The sequence below is a fragment of the Drosophila serrata genome, unplaced genomic scaffold (genome assembly GCF_035046125.1).
Source record: "Drosophila serrata isolate PLE 108 unplaced genomic scaffold, ASM3504612v1 contig_184, whole genome shotgun sequence".
Lineage (NCBI taxonomy): Eukaryota > Metazoa > Arthropoda > Insecta > Diptera > Drosophilidae > Drosophila > Drosophila serrata.
The window spans coordinates 3,010,641-3,032,205 of NW_028257082.1; the positions used below are offsets into that span (position 1 = coordinate 3,010,641).

General features: G+C 42.2%; 2 protein-coding genes across 2 annotated transcripts; both read right to left on the reverse strand.

Moving 5' to 3' along the window:
- Positions 1-13,201: 13,201 nt before the first annotated feature.
- LOC110182975 (luciferin 4-monooxygenase) lies at positions 13,202-15,118 on the reverse strand. The gene is made up of 4 exons (XM_020951168.2): positions 14,758-15,118; positions 14,495-14,687; positions 14,307-14,429; positions 13,202-14,253 (listed from the first exon to the last, which is right to left on the reverse strand). The coding sequence occupies exons 1-4, from the start codon at positions 15,101-15,103 to the stop codon at positions 13,278-13,280; spliced, it is 1,638 nt and encodes a 545-aa protein (XP_020806827.2). The 5' UTR covers positions 15,104-15,118; the 3' UTR covers positions 13,202-13,277.
- Positions 15,119-15,351: 233 nt separating this feature from the next.
- LOC110182971 (luciferin 4-monooxygenase) lies at positions 15,352-17,293 on the reverse strand. The gene is made up of 4 exons (XM_020951165.2): positions 16,871-17,293; positions 16,616-16,814; positions 16,435-16,554; positions 15,352-16,376 (listed from the first exon to the last, which is right to left on the reverse strand). The coding sequence occupies exons 1-4, from the start codon at positions 17,211-17,213 to the stop codon at positions 15,407-15,409; spliced, it is 1,632 nt and encodes a 543-aa protein (XP_020806824.2). The 5' UTR covers positions 17,214-17,293; the 3' UTR covers positions 15,352-15,406.
- Between the last annotated feature and the right edge of the window lie 4,272 nt (positions 17,294-21,565).

A 21,565-nucleotide genomic window follows, 5' to 3' on the forward strand; every position in this document is an offset into this window, starting at 1 on the left:
AGAGAGAGAGAGAGAGAAAGCGAGAATGAGAGAGTGAGTGAGCCCGTGAGCGAGTCAGAGAGTCACATTACCTGAGTGAGTAAGGTGCACTGGGAGAAAAGAAAGTTAAAGCAAAGTCAATGGAAGTTACTCTACAATAAAAAGATTATAAAGAATCTTTAGAAAAAGCATTTTTGTCGTTTGAAGTTATTTAAAAATTGAATTAAAAATGTGTTCAGTTATTTTAAAGTATTATTTACGCTTTAGGTAATTACATTGTTTTTAAACAAAATAATCTTAAATAATTTATTCTTATCAGACTGATCTTATGCCAGAAGCTTAAAATTTTTAAATTTATTTAATATATTAAATGAAAATGTATGCCAACCTAAATTTATTAAATTTATTTAATATATTAAATGAAAATGTATGCCAACCTAAATTTATTAAATTGATTTAATATATTAAATGAAAATGTATGCCAACCTAAATTTATTAAATTTATTTAATATATTAAATGAAAATGTATGCCAACCTAAAAGCTAAGTAATATATATATCTTTAATATTGATAATAAAGGTACAAAAAAATTATCTTATATGATTTCAAATTTTTCTAAATAATACAAATAATATTTGATGTAATCAAGAACTTTTCTCTGTGTATAGACAGCACTATCAGCAGCTGCTCACTCTCTCTAAACCGACTCTCTCTTTCTCCGACCCTCTCTCTCCCTCTCTCTCAGCTTGTTTGTTTAATCATAATGTACATATGTACGCTTCGCATAATGCATCGCATTGTTCACATTGTCGCCTTCGTTGTTGTAGTAGTTGGTGGTAGTTTATGCTTTTGTTGCTATTTCGCTTTCTTATCACCACCCGGTCTCCCTCTCTCTCGCTCCCTCCGTCCAGCTGTTCGGTAGCATTTCCAAAGGTGCGATCTTCTCCCCCCTTCCACACCTTTCCTTCCCCCGAGCGCATGCGCAGCTGCCTGAGATTTGGTTCCTTGATTGGATTCGCTTGTTCCTCTTCTGGCTGTGATTTAATGCTAATTTTTTGCGCCATTCCAGAGAGTTACTGACATTGTTTGCCGATTAATTTTCACCCTTAGGAATTTCCGTTTCGAAAATTTGTTTGCCAACTTGCGCAAGTTTGTCCGCTCTCCGCCTGATAAGATAACCGAAAGTTTCGAAGGGCCAGTAAATATAGTAAATGTGGACTCATTCAAGATCGATCAACGGCGATAAGACACAAATATGGCACACATTTTTATTTTTGGCTGTTGTAACGCGACCACAATTAGGCAATTGAACAATTGGTGCAAACACCATTAAAGCGTTGAGAGATCGCCATCGCCCACCTATAAATTAAATACAAAAAATTAAGAGCAGCCCACGGTGTGTGTGTGTTTGTGTGTGCTGTTTTTTTTTTTTTTTTTTTTTTGCTATTGCCAATTTGTAGCAATTTCCAAATTGCGAAAGTAGTTAAAAGTATCGGGATGAGCTTGGTGGAGGAGTTGGATAGCAGCGTAAGCAAATTAAAACCGAAAACAAATGCTAAGAAATGTGCACTGGGAAAACTTGCTCATTTTTATCACATTTTTAGTTAGAATCAGTTTTAAAATTTAGTATTTTTCAAATATTATGCTTAAAACAGGTAACAAAACTAAGAAAAATTAACTGCTAGAGATAAAAACCGTAACTTTCTTTAAAAAAAGCTGCACAAAGATTCTTATTTTTGGGCTTCCTTTTCTTTCTTATTTAAGATATATTGAAATTAAAAAATAAACCAACAAATTAATACTTAAATTTTATTAGAAACACATATTGAAAACAAACTCAACCTCAAAGTGAATCAATGTCCTTTTTATACTTATCCTCTGACCCGAATCTTTCACATGCCAGTCTTGGGTTTGAGTTACACAAGTTTCCCTTCGATTGTGGAACTAGCAAAGAACTGTCTTGTTGCTGACATTTATTTATTTTATTTATTTATTGACAGCTAAGCTTAACTTTTTATTGATATGAAATGGCGTGACATTGACCCCAGGCTTTTCACTGTGTGCAGCAGCAGCAGCAGCAACTCCATAAAAAGCGACAGTTTCAGGGGGCCAAAAAGAAGTTCAGAGTGCAAACGAAAGGAATTTCCCTCCCGCCATTCGATGTCAATGTAATTTGTCAGTTCAAAGACCCCGTACGACACGAGGATTCCGTCGTATTTTGTGTACCATGTAACCGGGATGCACAAGGACCCGTACGTATCCTACGTGCAAGATGTTTACATGGCGATGCCGCTCTGACAAATGTGCCAAGTGTGCGGACGTGCGCCCAGCTCCCAGAGTTCCAGAGACGAGTGCAGCTACACAAAAAAATGTAATCAATGTATTTTTGTCACGTTAACGAAATGCACGAGGCTCACATCTCAGCTCAGTCACATCTGCCTTAGAAACTACACAGAGAAATAATTAGTTGAACCCTTGGGCTAGGAACTATATTTGAGATTCTCTAAATGTGGATTTCCTGTTCTCCCTGGAATTTGTAACATTTTCTCTCTGTGGTATTCACCTCCTTCGTCACCGCTCTCCAAACATAAATTCTGTCTGTCTCTCAGTCTGTTTGTCGAGCTGCCTGAATTTGCACGGCACAGCAACAACTATTACAACTATAACTGCATCTGCAAGTACAACTACAGATGACGGAGAAGAATGAGTCCAAATCCCAGGCAGCAGGAGCAGCAGGCACAAAGGATTGTCAGGGAGAAATGTCACTTCGTTTGGCAGCAATTATCCCCAGAGCTGAATGAGCATTGACTGAGCCAGCGAATGAGCCTGCAAAGGATTCAGGATTCCTGTGCCTTCCGAATTCTAGACGGCAGCTGCCAGACTTTGGCGCGAGCTAGCCTGCAATTGCCCAAACAGTGAGCACTGGCTAAGGGTGGCAATTGCGGTGATTTGTCGAAAGTAAATAATAATAGAAATGTCTTTGAAAATTAACAGAAATATGATGTAGTTCCTCTTGATGATTAAACAAGTCTTACTACAAATTATATGAAGTTTCCTAAAGCTCTCTTTATTGATTTCCCTTTGCCATATTGCTTTCCATCTTTCCTAATAAATATCATTTAATTCCCATAAATTTAGTGAACATGGAATATGTGGCATGCCTTTGCTCAATCGCGCAAAAGGACTCCCTTTTCGCTGGCAGTGATGTGTGCCTTATGCCACGACTTCCTCCCCGAAAATAAAAGCAGAGCCCAGAGCGAAGAAAACTTAAGTGCATTTGTGGCACTGCGAGTCGCGTCGTCTGCCAGCTGTCTGCACCCCCTGTGCATCGCAACCCTCGTGTGTAATTAAGTCGAGCATTATCGTTTCGAATGGAGCAGCGTTTTCGATATGCTGCATTGGTGGAATTTATGGGCAAGGCATTTGCTTTCCCAGCTCTATTTATAGGCAAAACTAATGGCAGAGCCCTGGGTCTGAAAGATTCGAGTTCATAGCCTTACCTATGCATATCACAGTTGGCTATCAAAGTGGGACAATGAAGTAAAAAGGAAATTCTGGGTTTGTATTCGATGAGTAATTCTTGTTTGACTGTATATCCAGTGTAATGTCATTTAACCATCAATATTATCTGAGGAATACTTCAGTAAAGCAAGCAGATAAGTTGCTCAAACAATGAGTGACTATGACATTATATTCAGTTTGATTAGGTTAGTTTAAAGTAAATTTTTCATTTTGTTTTACAATTTAAGTACCTTTTATATTTCATATAAATATTAATAGTATGCAGAGAACTTTAGTAGTATCAATTAGAATGATATAGAAGCTCATTTGTTTATAGTATACTATCGGAACTCAGAGATCTCATATGTGATAGCCACCAAACTTTCAGAGACAAAACTTCAGACATTCTGACTCCCGCATACCAAAATTCAAACTTCCAACTCCACCAGAGAACACTCTGAGCTCGGTCAGACTTTCGGCGGCATATTTGCAGCATGAGTTCAAAGAGATATCTCTGAAGAGTCTTTATAATGTCCACTCTCTGTGTGGTGTGTGACTCACTGGCAAACTTTTCGTGTGTCTGCTTCAAGAAAGAGCTTCGGAGATCACCAAGTGATTAATTGTCTGTATCTGACAGTCGCAGATTCACCTTTCGAAGTGCCGAGTTGGCGGAAATTGTAAATAAGGGAGCTGGCGAATATTCAATAGCCCGGATCGAAGCGGAAACCCGACGCCTTCGCAGGCGCCTCCGGTTGCACTTCGCGCTGCCTCAGCTTTTCCCGGACTAGTCTCCCTCCTCCTTATCGCCGCGACTGTGTCATCAGAAAGCCATATAAAGAGCATGCCGCAGCAGTAAAGAAAATAATTTAACGACGCCCAGCGCAAAGCGACGAGCTCCAAGCCCAGATAGAAGATAGAAGATAGAAGATAGCAACAAGTCGCTGGCAGCCCGCTTGTTTACCTTGAGTTAGTTGGTCGCAGCGGCGGAACAGCCAGCAGAAACCCTAAACTTTCAGCTGCAACTCTTATCAGGTGCACAGTGCATTGACATTGTTTTGAGAGCGTTTGCTGGAAAAGCTCTTCAGAGTGCCCACACAAGTGGGCAGAAGAGAAAAGCAATGCGCTGGGAAATTCGGTAGTTGCATTAACTTATTCCCCTGTCTTTTGTCGCAGAAATTGAGGAGCGGAGATAAGAAGGCAGTCTGTATTCAGAGGTTTTTCACTTATCTTGTTTTTTCTTCCTCAAAGGTCTTGGGTTTCTTAAAGAAAATAGAAAATAGAAGGAATTAATTAAATAAAGTATTTTGATGGGTGTAAGGGTAAGACAAAATTGTTCAAGTTCTGAAAAAACCCATATTACTGATTTTAAATTAAATTTGGGTGCCTCAACAACAGTTTATTAAAGTTGTTTTAGGGTGTAATAAAAGCCAGATAATGTGTGCAGAGTGTGAAGACCTCTAAAAATATCTATATATCCCATAAAAGCAATCATAATTACTAAATTTTTATAATTGATATATAAAGTAACCTTGCGATTTGTTATTAATTTATGGCTGTAGGTTAAAGTTGTCCGATTGGTAAACCAATTTATTATTTATTTATAATTTCGAACTCTATAATGTTTCTATTAAATTAATCAATAGTAAATATATCTGCCTGCTTAAGCCTCTTAAGCATTCCGTTTTTATTTAATCTATATTTTTATGTAATATATATTTATATTTTTTTTTTGTGAATTCGTTCATTTGTGGCTTAAACCATTTTTTGTGCTTATGTATTTAGGTTTTTTCCTAGGAACCAAAGGATTTTAAATCACTCTGTGTTAATTAACAACAAAGTCAGTAGCTTAAAAGTTTTGTGAATTCTTTCGCAATGATTTCTTCTTTGTTTATCGAAACTTGGCATCTTTTTAATCGCTATTATAAAGTTTGCATGTTAATGGAGTTGTTTGCTTGCTAGCCAGCTGCCTCTCAGCCTTGACCATATGTGTGCTTGGGTCTTAAGAGAATCCCCTGCCAGACAGTGGGATGTCCTTGCCATGCCTCCTCTCTAGCTCGCAGCTCGAGAGGACTGCTTATTAAGTCATAGCCAATGCTGAAGGCAAAGTTCACAGGCACTTGGCGCCCCTATAAGTATGCAGCGCGTTTATGTTTGTCTCAAGCGGTGCATGCGGCAGCACTGCCTTTGTGTTTGTATGTGTGTGCCTGCTGCCATAATTTACTGTTACACACACACACACACACACTGCGAAAGACACTGGAGGAGCAGCTTTGTTGACTTTTGTTTTAACGCCTCTCCCACACACACACACACAGGCGATAGCACTCACGTACATGCTTCACTTGACGCACATTGTTGTTTAAACTGGCGCTGGGGGGGAAATCACACAATTTATAAGTGCGGACCAACAGAGCGAAGCTGGCCTATCTGGAAAAAACAACAATGCGGCGGCAATGGCGCCTGCTTTATATTAACAAGCCCAAAGAAAGAGCGCGAAAGGGGGGCAGGATATGGCGAGGACGAGTAGAATAAAACTGTTGACAATGCCGCAAAACAAGCGAAAAAACATTGCATAAACTCGGGCGTACGCACCGCGAGGATGAGGCAGAAAGTGGATGTGGTAAAAGAGATGTTGTGGGTGAGAGTGGTGAAAGGATAAAGGATACTGAGGCTGAGTCTAGAAGGAGCTAAGCTGGCGGAACACTCAGAGAACAGTGTGTGCTTTATGAATGGAAATAAGGATTAATCTGGTGATTGTAGGGGTTTTATTATTAACCTAAGGTTTGATTATTTTATTTTATTTTATTATTTCTTAATTTCTCCTTGAAATCCTTATTTTCTCCCAGTGTAAGTCTGGATTTATGCTGTGGCATATAATGCGATGGCAGTTTGCGAGTTGGCGCTTTAAGAAGGCCGCCGAAAGCAAAACTCTTTTCACTTTGCCATTATGCGGCTTCAGCAGGGGGTCAGCACGTGAAGGCGGGTGGGGGGGGGGGGGGGGCGGACTGTGCAATAACATATGTTTTTGGAAGGCAGCGGGGATTATGTAACAACTCGCTGCATTTGAACAATGTTCGCCCCCAACCCCCTACCCCTTTGTTCTTCGGTCCACCGGCGAAAAGAAAAGAAGACAGCAATGTGGGCTGGAGGGATGCTGTGCTCCATGTGCCTGTGTGCGTGGCAAAGCCAAAATATTTGAACAATTTGCGCTGCAGATTTCTTTGGCAGCCGCAAAAGCGAAGCTAACAGCCTTCGCTCTCCATGTGTGTGTGTGTGTGTGTGTGTCGCATCCTTTGGCCTCCCTTTCGCTCCCCGTCCTTGCAACCATCCTCGTCGCACTTATACACGCACAGACTGCACTCGTTTAGCATCGTTAAGCTTTCCACTTTCCGCTTTTGTGTGCCGGGCCACATTTTTCGTGCTAATATCGTTAAAATGTTATTACAACGTAGTTTTTGCTTTAAGCTTTCCTTTGCCACGGTCCCGCTCTTGTCCTGGAAAATTATCGTTAGTTTGGTTGTAGTTCGGAGCCCCCCCCAGCCCTTTTCCCCCCTGGGATATTCTTTTATGTTTCTGGGCTGGATTTTCGCAACATCGTGTAAAATTAATTGAATGTAGCTGCAGCGCAGCAGCGAAATTCAACCCGGAACAGGCCCAGATGGCCAGGAGCGGCTGCAGGCCAGGATCTGGGCAGCCAGTTGGCCAGTTGGTCACTGGGCCATGTAATTTAGGTGCTGCCAAAGCTACTTGGGAGTAGCAGTAACTAACTAAAGAACAAAATGTCTTACCAAGAGAGCTTACAGCAAGTTTTATTTACCAAGAGATGTACATTATATTTAATCAAAACGTAAAAGAAATGCTGCATTACATTTCAACCTTTCCATATATTAATATCCAGGAATAGGCTAAACCAAGTTAATGATCTTCTTTTGTCCCAGTAAATGTTAAAATATTTATTGGCACAACAGTCTTCAAGTCAAATTTCGTTTTGATCGTATCGAAATACATTTTTTTTCCACTCTAATTTAATATTGTTCCGTGGAAAATAAAGGACAATATTTTTTTTGTAAATTACGACAGACAGATGGAGAGTAAAGCTCAAACCAAGGCAGTAATTGATGATGTTCCAGGCAACAAAAGTGCCCCATAGTGTATTTTTTTATTTGGGAAAAAGAAAATAAATGTAGTCACTTTTTATTCATATATATTTGATATTTTTCTCTTCGCTTTACCGCGAATCATCGCAATCAGAAAGTTATTATAGATTAAATAAGGAAAAAATAGTTTTCCATGCTCTCTTTTATGCTGTTTGCAATAAAAATGCAATTTCTTTTCGCTGTGTCGCTTTTCACGCTGAAAAAGTGTGCTCAGTTTAAATTCGTGCCGGCTAACAAATAAATATAAAGGAGGAATAAACGAATAATTTGAATACTAGACTGTATCGTTGTTTTTTGTATGAGTGCTTGTTTTCTGGAATTCATGTAACAGTTTCGAGTTGGAGGACCAATATGCCTTATCATAGGGGGACGATTGTTTGCATAACTCCGACTCTGACTCCGACTCCACCTGGCCTATCTTATCAGCCCGCTGAGGCCGGGGTTCTCGTTTTCCCAAACCCCCGGCATTCCCCGAATGCGATTAAAAACCCCGCTGGATGTGATGAGTTCCCCATTCGCTGTGACAAATATTGATTTATGCTTTAAGCTCTCAACGTTTGCTCTGCTGCATCGCAGGGCTCTGGAGCATATCAAATATTTGCTTAAATAAAGCAAAGGCAAGCTTATTTTTCTGCCAGCAAATGAACTAAGCTTCGTCCGGAATTGACGGGCGGGGGGTTTGTTTTTCCCTCGCATTGCATGACAAACACGGTGCGGGAAAATTCTATGAAAATTTTGCTTCCTTTTCAACCGAGCCTTGGTCCAGGGCCAGGATAAATGATTTCTTTTTTCTCATCTTCTACTGGTGCGGCTTCCTTTTCTCCTCATCTTTTTCTTGGCAGGCGTAATTTAATGATGAATTCCAGAATACACTGAGGAAAATGATTACAACTTGAAACTTGGATTTATTTCCTGTGATTTTCCTAGATTTTTCCTATGTCTAGTGAACTTTTAAGGGTAAAATGTATTTAATTGTGAGTTAAATAAAATGAGTAACAAGAAATCATATAAATAAGGAATACATTTGTATAAGAACTATATAAACTATATATTTTAATGCGTTAATATGTTTTTTTTTTTTCTTACAGGAAAATCGTTTCTTCAATTATTTGAACAGGTAAACTATATCAAATTTATATATAAATACCCATATTTTCTTAATATAAAACAATCTCAAACTATATACAATTTATATATAAATACCCATATATCCTTAATATAAAATAATCTCAATAAAAAGTTTCCCATTCGTGGTACAGTTTGATTTCTCTCAGTGTAGATTCTGGCCTAAACGTGGGCGTTTGTGGGCGTTCAGTTGCGTGTCTACAGAAATTATAATCCACATAGAAGAAATGTGAGAGAAAATGTGAAAGACAGAGGGATGGTGGCGACTGGGGAGGGATGGATCTGCCATTCGTGAATGCTTATTTATATATTTCCTTATCTGCGATGAAAAGTGAACTATTATTCAGTGGGCCCTGACCAAGACGCGCTCAACTGAGACGCCAGCGGCGTGTGCCAGGACCTCGTCCTTGCCCTAAGACGTATGTATATGTAGCCTACCCCTATCCCGCTATGGTCCTGCGTAGGTGCTGCGAAGCGTGGCCAGACAGACGGCTGGCAGGCGTTAGGACACGCGTCCTTTTTTTTTTTCCCAACTACCGCCTTGCTGCTGCTGTTCTGCTGCTTTTCTGCTATTGTGCTCCCATTCAGGCCAAGAAAGTTTTCCGGTGGTGGGCTTCCTGTCCCAAGGAAATTAAAGCCAACATAGCAGCTGCGGATCCTCACGTCGGCCGCAAGAAGGAACTATTGGTTAAGGGTTCCAAACACATTTAACTACATATACTGAGAATCGAAAGAGTATGGCATTTATTTATAGAACTTGAGCTTCGCCTTATGATGAATTCCAATTATATTTTCTCTGTTCCTGATTCTAATCACTTTAATTAATTAATTAATTATTAAACAGAGCAGGGAACAGACTGAATATTGAGAAGAATGCAATGTCTTTGATAGGTTCTCTGCATATAAAATATAATATAATAATATAATTATAGAGTGCATTATTTATCACAACTTCCTTAAGTTCTTAAAAGTTATAGTTCCAATAAGTTAGAGCATAAGGTAGAGCATTTAAAATACTGTTTCAATGTGGTTTTGCATTTTTTCAAACGCCTTTCTTTGGCTTATCTTATCCCGGATGTGAAAGCGCTTTAAATACTTTGCCACTCTGGCCGAGCTTAGAATGCACCTTTTCCATTCAAAGTCTTATCGGACCTACTTTTGTCACACCAACACACAAAATATATACACGCATTTGGATTCTATTGTGTGGGGATAAGTTTTCTGTTTATCTTTTGGAGGCCCGCAGCTTTACATCGAATCCGATTGTAATTTTGTGTGTTTTTGGCGCTTTTGGAGATTTTGGAGAGCCTTAAACAGCCCCGCATTCTTGAAGATGGCATTAGACCAGTATCATTTGTACACTGTGGGAAAATAAGACATCATTTACATATAATGAACATAATTTAATCACTGCCTTAATATTCCTTAACTAGGAAATATGAATCAATATCTCAAACTGTATTGATAAAGTTTGCAAACAATTAAAATGTAAAGAACGTTTACGTTCCTGACCCATTTATATGACTTTTTCTCTCTGTGTGGTAAGGATTTTCGCACTTCCTTTGCCATCAATCAAAAGTGCGTGAAATCAAGAATTTATGCCTCATTGGCAGCCAGGGCACGCTCGAGCGCATTGAGCAGATAAAAGCATCAGCCGCAGCAGGTCGACACCGGGAAATCGCATAAAAATGCTCGATAAAAGGGCGGGTAATATATGCACGCTCCTCCGCAGGGCGGTGGTGGGTGTTGGGTGGCTCCGGCGACCGCAGGGCAACAAAAACATACAATTTATTAACCGACAAACATGGCGAGATGTCCCTGACCATTCCTAGGACCACGCTTACTTGGTTCACTCTTTTGGGACTGCTGCCGAATGACCACAAGTCAGATGCACGTGTAGGCCCAAAGGTGGGTGGCGAGTGGTTGAGTGGCTCCGTGGGTGGGTGTGGCATAAAAATTGCATGAGCTTGAAGTTGATTTGAATGTGGCCCTTGCGCCTGGACCCTGGAGGTGAGCTAGCTGCTATAAATATCACCTTACCACAGACAATTCACATTGCAAGTTCCTGGCAGCCCAGTTTGTGGTTTCAGTTGCCTGTGTCACGCGTGCCTCAGTTGGGGCACTTACTGCGGTCCTCGAGGCAAAGCTCCAACTAGGCTTTTATTGTGGAAAATTAAGGTTAAAAGTTGGGCTAACATTTGAGGCAATATACCTTAAACTGTGGGAGTTCGATTAAATAGAAATAAAGCAGATAAATTGTATTAAGTAAGTGAAAGTAAGTGAGTGAGGTGGGTTGATTACAAAGTCTATTAAAGAATATGGCAAAAAGTTTGATATAAAGATGCTCAAGACCTATAACTTATAAAAAGGATCTAATCTAAATTAAAGGAAACTCAATTAAATATTCTTTTCCTATTCTTTTTAACCAGTTTCAGTTCAACAATCCATTTCTATACTTAACAAAGGAAAAGCATAAGTAAACCCTTTAACTTGTGATGATTTCTATTTGAATGAATAATTTAACAAGGGTTTTTAAGTTATCCTTTAGATCATCAAATGTTTTATTTTGATAATAACTCTTCTTTTATGTGTACAAGTTCCACCAGCAGACAATTAAAAACTCATGATAGTTGCATTTGCATGAGGACTTGTGCCACTCCATAGTGTTCCAGGTGCTCTCTGAAAGTAACGGCTTTTTTCCACGAGTCAGTCCTTTGTGGCTGCAATAGTTGCCACCACTATGAGCTGGGCAAACATTTTCAACCCTCCTCGGGGCGAAATCAACGCACGGCAGATGTGTGCGAGTTGAGCGATCGAGGCGCAGGACATGTTCCCTGGCGCAGGACATATGCGGGATATCTCTCTCTCTCTTCCTCTCTCTCGCTCTTTGTGAATAGATCCATATGGGGGTAGCGCCAGGACCAACCTGGAAACATAACAAACTTCCCCTTTATCCCGATTCGGGTTGGGTTGAGTGGGCTTGGTCCTGTTTCTGTTGCACTTTCCGTCGTGCTCCTGTCGGTACAGTTTTATTGTTGTCCTTGTTTACATGTGATTCCATATGCTGCGCATTTCCTTGATGAAATTTTAAAGCATAAATTGTTGCTTTTCGTTTCCTGAAAATATTTGCTGTACGCAAAAAGCAAATAAAATGCAAACAATATGGTTGTGAGCATGTTATTTTTATAATGGTTACCTGCTGGTCAAATCCAATTGCATAACCAAATAGTTTTCCAAGAGGCATTTAGGAAATGAACATTTATTTGAAAAAAAAAGGAATGTCTCCTTACCATATTTTAGCACATTTCTCGAAGGAAAACTTGGCATTTTATTATTCAATTTCACAAAGTGAGCCACTAAATTGTAATTGAGTTTTAGTTCAAAATAAACAAGTGGAGGTTTTAGGTTTTCAAAACAATTTTGGTGTAAACTAAAAATATTGATGCAATTTATTTGAAACTCAAAGTTTTTAACCGAGTCCAGTTTTGCACATATATTATATTTTGTTAGGGGAAAGAGGCTTAGGAGTGAAGGGAATGTTGACCTCCTTGGGTTTATCCTCTAGCAGGAAATTGTTAAGCAACTCACTTGCCTACGTCCATTCATTCACTCACCCCATTCATTCACTCACCGACTTATCTATGGCTTGATTCATTCAGTTATTCGTTGGTCATGCAAATCCCTGGCACACAAATTTACACCTTGGGTGCAGTTTGCAAAGCCCGGGATAATCCGCATTAGTTGCAAGAATGCAGACGGCCATAGACACCGAACGAGACCAGGCCGGGAGAGGCTAAGACCCTCCCGATCCGAATGGACCATGTGGCTATAGGGCTTAGTCTCCTCTCTCCCGCTAACTGATGCTATTACGCTATTTCCACAGGACACTGGCAGAGGCACCATACCATCACTGGCAAATTGAATCGTGTTTTGTCGAGCATTTCATTTCGGCATTTGTCAAATGTCGAAAATGTCCGGACTGGCTTCGGTCCTAAAAGTCCTTAAAACCCCAAAACAGAAACAGAAACCAATAAAATATGTATGTTTTACCCATCGCCTGTCGCTGCCCATTGCCCATTGCCCATTGCCAATTGCATATTGCAATTTTAATTTTTCAATTCATTTTATGTAGAATATCTGTCCGAGTCCGATGTTCCTAGCTGCCCGCCATCAACTAGAGTCGGAGAGCCACAGGGGTGCCACAAATAACAAATTGCTTGTCATTGGCATTGCCTCAGCCTCAGCCTCGGCCTCGGCCCCAAACTGGGGCCATTCCTCGCAGGGCCTGGCCCAGAGCATTTACAATTTGAATCTCGATTAGAATTCATTGAGTTGCCGGCATTAGTTAGCCATCAGCCCCAAAGCATGCACAGTGGGTTGGCATGGGTGAATTTGCTGATGAAATAAAGGAAATGCCTTTCTTGCTAATATATATACTATTTTATCAATTGTATTAGCTTTCAGTTTTATCATTTAGTAACTTTAAATTACTTCTTTTGTATTCTTAACTATCCTTCATTGAGCTTTTATTCCCAATTCTCGCACGAGGTCCAGCACCTTGCGTCTCTGCAGCTTGTCATTGGGGGTTTTCGGCAGGCTTTCTATAAAATAAATGCCACCCCTTATGTGGTAGGCTCCACTCAAGTGCCGCTCCACAATGTTTCGGATTTGCTCCGCCTGCAGACGTTCGCCTTCCAGGCTTTTGGTTCTCACAACAGCGCAGGCCGTGAGGTTGGTGGACACCTGATCGGGGATTCCAAAGACACAGGCTTCACTTACGCCTGGCAATCTAAGGATGAACTCCTCGATTTGCTCGGGATAGATCTGAAAGTTGTTGAACTTAAAGACATCCGTGTCACGCGTCTGAATGTACAGATAGCCCTCGCTGTCCAAGTAACCAATGTCGCCGGTTCGAAACCACAATCCATCCGAACTGAGGGCTCTCCTGGTAGCCTCCGGATTCCGGTAATAGCCTTCCCACTTGTATCGCAAACGGGCATAGACTATGCCCACCTCATTGATACCAAGGGGCATCTTCAGTTTGTCCAGAACGCGCAGTTCTACATTCCTCATGACCTTGCCCTCACAGCCCACCGGGCCGCCCACATTTTTGCTCAGTCCTCCCATCTCAGAGAGGCCGTAGCCGACGATGAATCGCTGGTTACCAATCAGTTCGTACATCCGCCGGGAGACCGCCTTACACACTTTAGAACCAGCTCCGATCAGGACTCTTACGGAGCTGAGCTGAGCCTTTAGCTCTACAAGATCGCAATTGTGCTTGGAGAGAAGAGCTATTTGATGAGAGGCCAGAAAGAGGAAGGTGACCTTGTGATTGGCCACCAACTGGAGGAGGTACTCCACACTGTAAGGTCGGTTGGTGATGATGCGTCGGCAGCCGTTTAGGAGAGATGCCAACAGGATTATGGTTCCAGATATCCAATAAAGGGGACTAAATGAGAGCAGTATGCTGTCCCTGGTGTAGGTATTGGGGCTGCAGGAAAGAAAGAGGAATTATTTTTAGATAAGCTTCCAATTCTTACTTACTTCTTGCAATTGCACAGCAGACTCCGATGTGATCTTGTCACACCCTTGGGCATTCCTGTAGTTCCCGAGGAGCAAACAATAAAGGCCGTATGATCACCATGCAACTTGGGACAAGGCACATAGCTGTAAAGAATTTATTAATAAGTATATTATTATATAAATTATTATTTATAAAACGATCAACTTACGCGGCAGCTGTAATAGATTCATCATCATTGAGCAGGACACTGATATCTAGTACTCCTTCTATTTGACCATTTACCAGATATATCCTGGCAGGATTGATCAATTTCTCGTTGACTGACTTGATAATGTGATAGTTTTCCACATCGCAAAATATGAGCTTTGGCTCTGTGATATCGTACATGTACTTGACAGTCTCTGAAAGAGAGAAATCCCAAACAAAATATAACTTTATCTTATTGATTTCACAATACTATGTTCTTCTTACCCTCTGTAAACTCTGGATGCAGTGGATTGATGGGTATGCCTCTTAGGAGAGCTGCGATGACCACACTGGTCAGGTAGGTGGAGTTATTGGCCGAGATGCCAATAACATCGCCTCGTCTCAATCCCAGCCTCTTGAAGGCCTGGGCAAGCCGGGCACTCTGCTGAGCCAACTGGCTACCGGTGAGCTCCTGACCCGTGGGATCACAATGCTGCATCACCTGGTCGGCATTGATCTGCAGCACACGCATGATGACCTCGCCGAGGGTCATCTCCGGACCGTAAAAGTCCTTGCCCCGCGGTCCAAACCAAGTCCGCGATGCGGCGTCGTAGTGCACCTCACAGCTCATCGTGCTGGCAAACGAATAAGTGCTTTATTGCGCCTCATTTGGTTCTTATATGGCACCGGCTAGAGGAAACAAAAGCGGAGCTGCTAATTAGTCGGACATGCCGCATCCCAGTCCCCGGTGACATCTAAAATAGATGCTGATTTACTCATTCGCATCTCAGCCGGACTGCTAATCAATACCAGCAGTCCACCAGACAGAACAGATATGGAAACTTTCAGCCTCTTTGGCTGAGTCATTGTGTTTACTTCTTCAGTGCACGACTTTGTCCAACGGGTGACGTTTATTTTTGTAACAGAGATTGCCTTACAGATGGGTGGTGGCCTCGCTCAGCTCCGGCCAGATTCTCCTCCGCTGCACTTTGTTATTCTGCGTCTTTGGGAGTTTGTCCACAAAGAAGACACCGCCCCTGATGTGGAAAGCCTCGCTCAGATGTTGCTCTACGATTCCCTTTACATCACGATCTGTGAGCTGCTCCCCAAACTCATTCTCCTCACGAACCACAGCACAGGCAGTGAGATTGGTGGAGATCTCATCGGGTATTCCAAAGACGGCCACTTCATAGACTCCAGGCAGGTGAAGTATAACATCCTCGATCTGCTTGGGATAGATGGGAAAGTGGTTGTACTTGAAGACGTCGGTGTCACGTGTCTGATAGTGCAGGCAGCCGTCGTCATCGAAATAGCCTTGATCCCCGGTCAGCAACCATTTTCCATCGGGTGTAACCGTCATCTGAGTGTCCTGCGGGTTGTGGTAGTAGCCTCCCCAGCGAAAGTTAAGTCGCACCAGGATCTGACCCGTCTGGTTGGGACCCAAGTACTGACCTTGTCCATCAACCAGTCGCACCTGAATGTTACGCAACAGCTTGCCCTCGCTGCCCAGCGGACCGCCCACATTTTTCGAGATTCCTCCGATCTCAGAGAGACCATAGAGTACGGCGAACCTATCGGCGCCTAGCAGTTCATACAACTGCCGCCAAATGCCCAAGGGAACCTTGGATCCGCTGCACACAAAGGACTGGACACTCTGCATTTTTTCGGCTAACCGAAAACGTTCGGGACTTCGGGCCAAGAGAGCCATGTGGTGGGGCACGGTGAGCACAAAGGTCACCTTGTGACGCTCCACCAGATCTGCAAAGTACTCCACACTATACGGACGGTTGGTAATAATCCGACGACACCCATTGACCAGGGAAGCGATCAGGGTGAAGATGCAACTGATCCAGTAAAGAGGACTGAAGCAGAACAGCACTGTCTCCGAGGTGAAGAGCTGAGGGCTGCGGGGTTATTCAACATTATGGAAAAGTTTTGAGGGAATGCCGCAAAACAACTCACATTTTGGCATTGTTCAGGAGACTTCGGTGCGAACGACTTACGCCCTTGGGCAAACCAGTTACACCCGAGGAGGTGATTATGAAGGCCGTGTCATCGCCGCTTAAATGCGGGCAGGCAAAACTACAAGGGTACAAAGTAAATTAGAGGTTTCCTTTAATCATAAAAAGTCTGGTTTACATACAGGGTCTTCTCATCGTACTCGGTACAGCCATCTGCCAGTAGATCCTGAATGTTTCGTACTCCAGGCAGTGTTCCGGTAAGCAGGATGAGCTCTGTCTTAAACTTGAGACTGCTCTTGACCGCGCTCAAGGTCTCGTAGTTGTCCAGGTCGCAGAATATAACCTTGGGTTTGGTGATCTCATACATATAGGCCATGGTTTCTGATGGTTATATAGTAAACAATATTTCTTTTTTAAATTCTGTGTTCGAGATTTACCAGAATCAAAATCCGGATGCAGTGGATTGATGGGAGTGCCATTGAGCAGGGCTGCAATAACCACTTCGGTGAGGTAACTGGTGTTTTTGGCCGAGATGCCCACCACATCGCCTCGCTGCAACTTCAGACGCTGAAAGGCATGGGCCAGGCGACGACTCTGCTCCAAGAGCTGTCCTCCAGTGAGCTCCTCGCCCGTGGGATCGAACACCTGCATCACTTTGTCCGAGTAAAGCCGCAGGATGATCAAGGCCACCTCACCGAGCGTCATATCCGGACCGTAGTACTCCTTGTCCTTTGGGCCCGACCATATCTTCTCAAAGCTATCGTATTTGGTGGCCGCCATTTGAATCTCACTGATTTCTCAATTACTGTTGGACGGGACGACGGACGGGACAAAACAAAACTTCCACACACCGGCAACTGAGTTTTGGCGAGTGTGGCCTGGCCTATATATATAGGCAACCACCACCACCTCAGTGGGCAGGCAGAACTAGATGTGCGATCTGCTAATTGCCCAGACACGTTCTCCATAGCCATGGCCTACCCCTTGTGCCCTCTTGGCCCCTCTAATAAACTCTGGCGACAGTTGGCGCTGTCGAATTGTCAAATGTGTGTGTTTGGGGCACATAGCACATGAGCCTGAACGGGAACTGACACTGGTATCGGTTCCGCAGGGATGTCTGAATCCCAACTGGTTTCCAAACTCCAATTATTTGGGTTTAAAGCCGTTGCCAGAGGGAGTCTATGCACATAGATTTAGATGTCATCAATAACCATTCATCATTTTATACCAAACTATCCAGTGATTTTATTTATTTACCAAAGGGGCGTGTAAATAAGGTAAATGTTATTCTTTGGGTAACATGTTCCGCATGTTCATCGTGCTTGGAACCACAGTGCCGGGAGAGGGATTCAGTCCGCCGCCTGGCAATTGCATAATTTCTACGATTAAACACGAACTGAGCTTCAGCCCCTCTGGAGTCCGGACTACTCACTCTATCTCTCTCTCTCTCTCTCCTCTGCGGTTGTCGCCACGTTGCACGATTCCGGGTCCTTGTGCTGCTCCACCAGGTGGATATATACGCGCAACCGGCTATATATGTATGTATAAATGGCATGTGCAACCGCAGAGAGATAGAGTCGCATCCTTGATGGGCACACGCTTCATTTGCGTGCTTAGTTAGGAAATCAAGCGTATGGCTCCGGGACACCACCGATAGAAGGGGGACGCGGGAGCAGTCAGAACTTAAAATGCAAGGAGCATCCATTCACATTCACCTGCAGTTGAGGCAGATTGGGTTCAGTTCTCTTTGAAACTTCGTTGCGTAGCCGGGTAAAAAGTTACCCAACATCAGCGGCCGGAACTTGGGGCAAGGCAGATAGAAAGTCCTGAGTCCTGAGTCCTGAACCGAGTGAAAAGCACGGAGTTGCCAGGGCCTTTGCCAGGGGGGGACAGATTCATTGATTTCACTTAAATTCTCTTGATGCCTGGAAACTAAACTTAATTAATTACGCGGCCGGGCCAGAAATGTGCAACAAACTGGGAAAGTGGGAAACTGGGAAAACTGGAGAGTGGGGCGAACTCTGTGATCAGCAGCTAATAAAAGTTGCGAGCAACTTTTTTATTGCCGTTTTATGACCTGGACTCGACAACGACAACTTGACTGAGGAACAAAACAAGGCGACTGCAAACAACTTGTGCCACATTTAACTAACTTCAAATCTCGGCAATTAACTGAAAGTCACCCACAGAGTGAGAGAGAGTCCCAGTCGCCGACATGGCAAATGTAATCAGGCCCAACATTATAATTAACCGCAAAATGCAGTTCCACCAGCCAGGAGCTCCAACATCCAGGATACCCATCCTGCAGGATTCCTCCTCTCTGCCCGCTGGTCTGCTATTAAAACTTTTACGACAAGTAGGCGAAAAAAAAATTACTTAATTAAAATGATTGACTAAACAGAAAAGTTTGTGCGAAATCATTTTTGCTTTTTTTTTTGCTCTCCCTTTCTGCTCGTAACTAGCTGGGCATACTTTTCCGGAACAATAGTTCTTTCCGGTTTGCGGTGCGCCCTATATATCTGGCCCTCTCCCTCTCTCTCTCTCTCTCTCTCTCTCTTTCCCCCCACTAGCTCTTGCTCTTTTGCGCTTATTTATTGTTTGCCTTTGGCCGGAGGCTGTGAACATTTTTTTTCTACTTCTTGAAGGGCGGAGGGGTTTCCAGAACCTTAGATGCGACAGCAGCTTGTTGTTCATCTAACAAATTAACGAACGCCTCGAGTGTTGTTGCGTGCTATCGCCCTCTCTCTCACTTGCTCGCTCTCCCCTCTCGCTTGCTCCTTAGCCGAGAAAACTTTGAAGTGTTAATGAATTGAGCGGCAGTGAGAGCGAGCGAGCTGGGTCTATAGAGTGAGAGAGAGAGAGACAGAGAGTCAGAGTAATGACCGTTGGCCGCTTTTGTGGTCAATTTTCTGGTAATTGAAATTATGATTTAATTTAATTTGCCACAAAAAGTGTTGAAAGTAAGATAGGAATCAAAAGAAAACGCCAGGGGGAAGCAAGCAAGCCAAGCAAAACAGAATAATATCACATCTTGATGGGAAATTATATCCGATTAGGGTTAATGTTTTTGTCGGAAATGTCAATGTTAATATCTGTCAGAGTCAACTTGTTTTGGTTTGATGTACTTAACGCTTCAGGTGTGTAAGAAACATAAGATAAGAAGATAAAGTCTTGATTTGTAAGAGAAAATTAATAAATTTATCAATGCAGACTGGAATTATGTATCTTTCTTTACCTATAAAGGAGTTCCTCGTTTTTTAGTGGAAATTTAAACTAGAGTAAATACTATTAAAAAAATCTACAAAAACTAATTCGAAACTTGGTTCAATATTTGATTCCTAAACTTCCCCGAAATGCTTAATGTTTGACCTTTCATTCTTTCTCCCTTTCTCTCTTTCACATTTACATAAAGTTTGTTTTAATATATAAGAAATTTATCTTTAACTAATTCGTTTAAAGTCACAAATTCAAGACTTGATCCTTTTAAAGCTGTAATTAAATTAATGAACTTAAAGTCCCTTATTGACCCAATATAGTATGTTTATGCTAATGGCATTCAAGTGATAAGCGGCCCAACAGATGATTTGGTGCCCGGTCTGAATAATTCAAATGGGATTATGTAATGTGGCATTTAATAATTCACATGTGTGAGATGTGTTTTAGGCGTCATTACAAATCGTTACAACACTAATAATCCGTCCAAATGAGTCATTAACAATTAATTAGAGCGCCTTATAGATGCTCTCAAGTGTTTGTGTCTGCAAACACACACACACACAGGGACGTGCATAAGGAACACACACACACACATACAGACACACACACTTATGCATAATGGATGTCGTGGAAGGCGGTGGAAAGCGAAGGAAAATGAAGGAAAATGGAGTCCCATTTTAGTGCACTTTCAAAACTGCCTTTGTGTGCGGTTGCCACAAAACCAATTACAGCTCGATTCGAAAGCGTTTTCACTTTGGGGCCAAAATCGGTGCCACAAGCACACACACACACACACACACACATACTTAACCCCAAGGAAACTACACAGCTGCCTAATGGAGCAAAGTCCTGGAGCGAGAAGGACTTAGTCCCTGATGGCATATAAAAAGCATTTAATTTAAATGATGTTCAAATGCCTCGAATGCCAACTGTTGATACAGCTGAGTAGCTACTTACTGCTGTATTTTACGATTATCCTTTCGAAGAAGGATGAAGTATCTTCGGTTTATTTTATAGTGGCAGATAATTGCATTCCTATTTGTTTAAGGTACTTATACCCGAAAAATACTGTTTTAATAGCAACCCAAAATGCATTTTTAATTTCACTTCCAGAAGCACTCAGGAACTTTTTGTTTTAACTACTGATCTTCTTGCACTCGCTGTTAAAGCCTCCACACAATCTCAACCCCCTATTGCCAGCACCTGCTCCTAAAGTCCAACGTTTACGGCTTTTCCAGCTACAGAAAATGAGTTGCCAAAAAATTTTAATTAGAAAATTCGCACATATGCACCTAATGTGCCTCGTTAACGATGCCATCGGGCGGAAGTGAGGCAGGAGCGTGTTGCAGTGGGACGGGGCCGGGAAATCGCCATTTCCGATTAGGCACCTGCCAGGACTAACTGGCAATTGTTACCTGGCAACTGTGCCACCAGCCCATCGACAAAGGCCATTCACAATTGTCGCCGCTTTTCGAGGTGCATGAGTGTGGAAAAGCGCTTGCCACGACCCCCAGCGCACAGGTGTGTTCAACAGAATAGTTGTGACTTTAATAATATGTTTGCTCCCACTTGTGGAAATTCGAGTATTTTTATAGAAATGGCTTAAAACTTTAACTTTGAGATAGAAAATAAGGCTGTTTAAAGTTTATTTAATCAGATACTTAACATTAAATAGTTCTATATTGAATTTGAAAACAAAGTTGTTCAAAACAATTATTATATTTCTGCCTTAAATTAAGAGTCCATTGTTCTGCGTTCGAGTGTCAATGGAAAAGTGTAACAAGTCCTGGCCATAAGTGTGTGAGTGCACATGTATGCTGTTGCCAATTAAACTGTTCATTTTGGCGGATTTTCTTTGTTTTGAGCCACTCGCAAGAGCGTCATGTCAGCCTTGTTTGCCACTGCCAATTGATGCC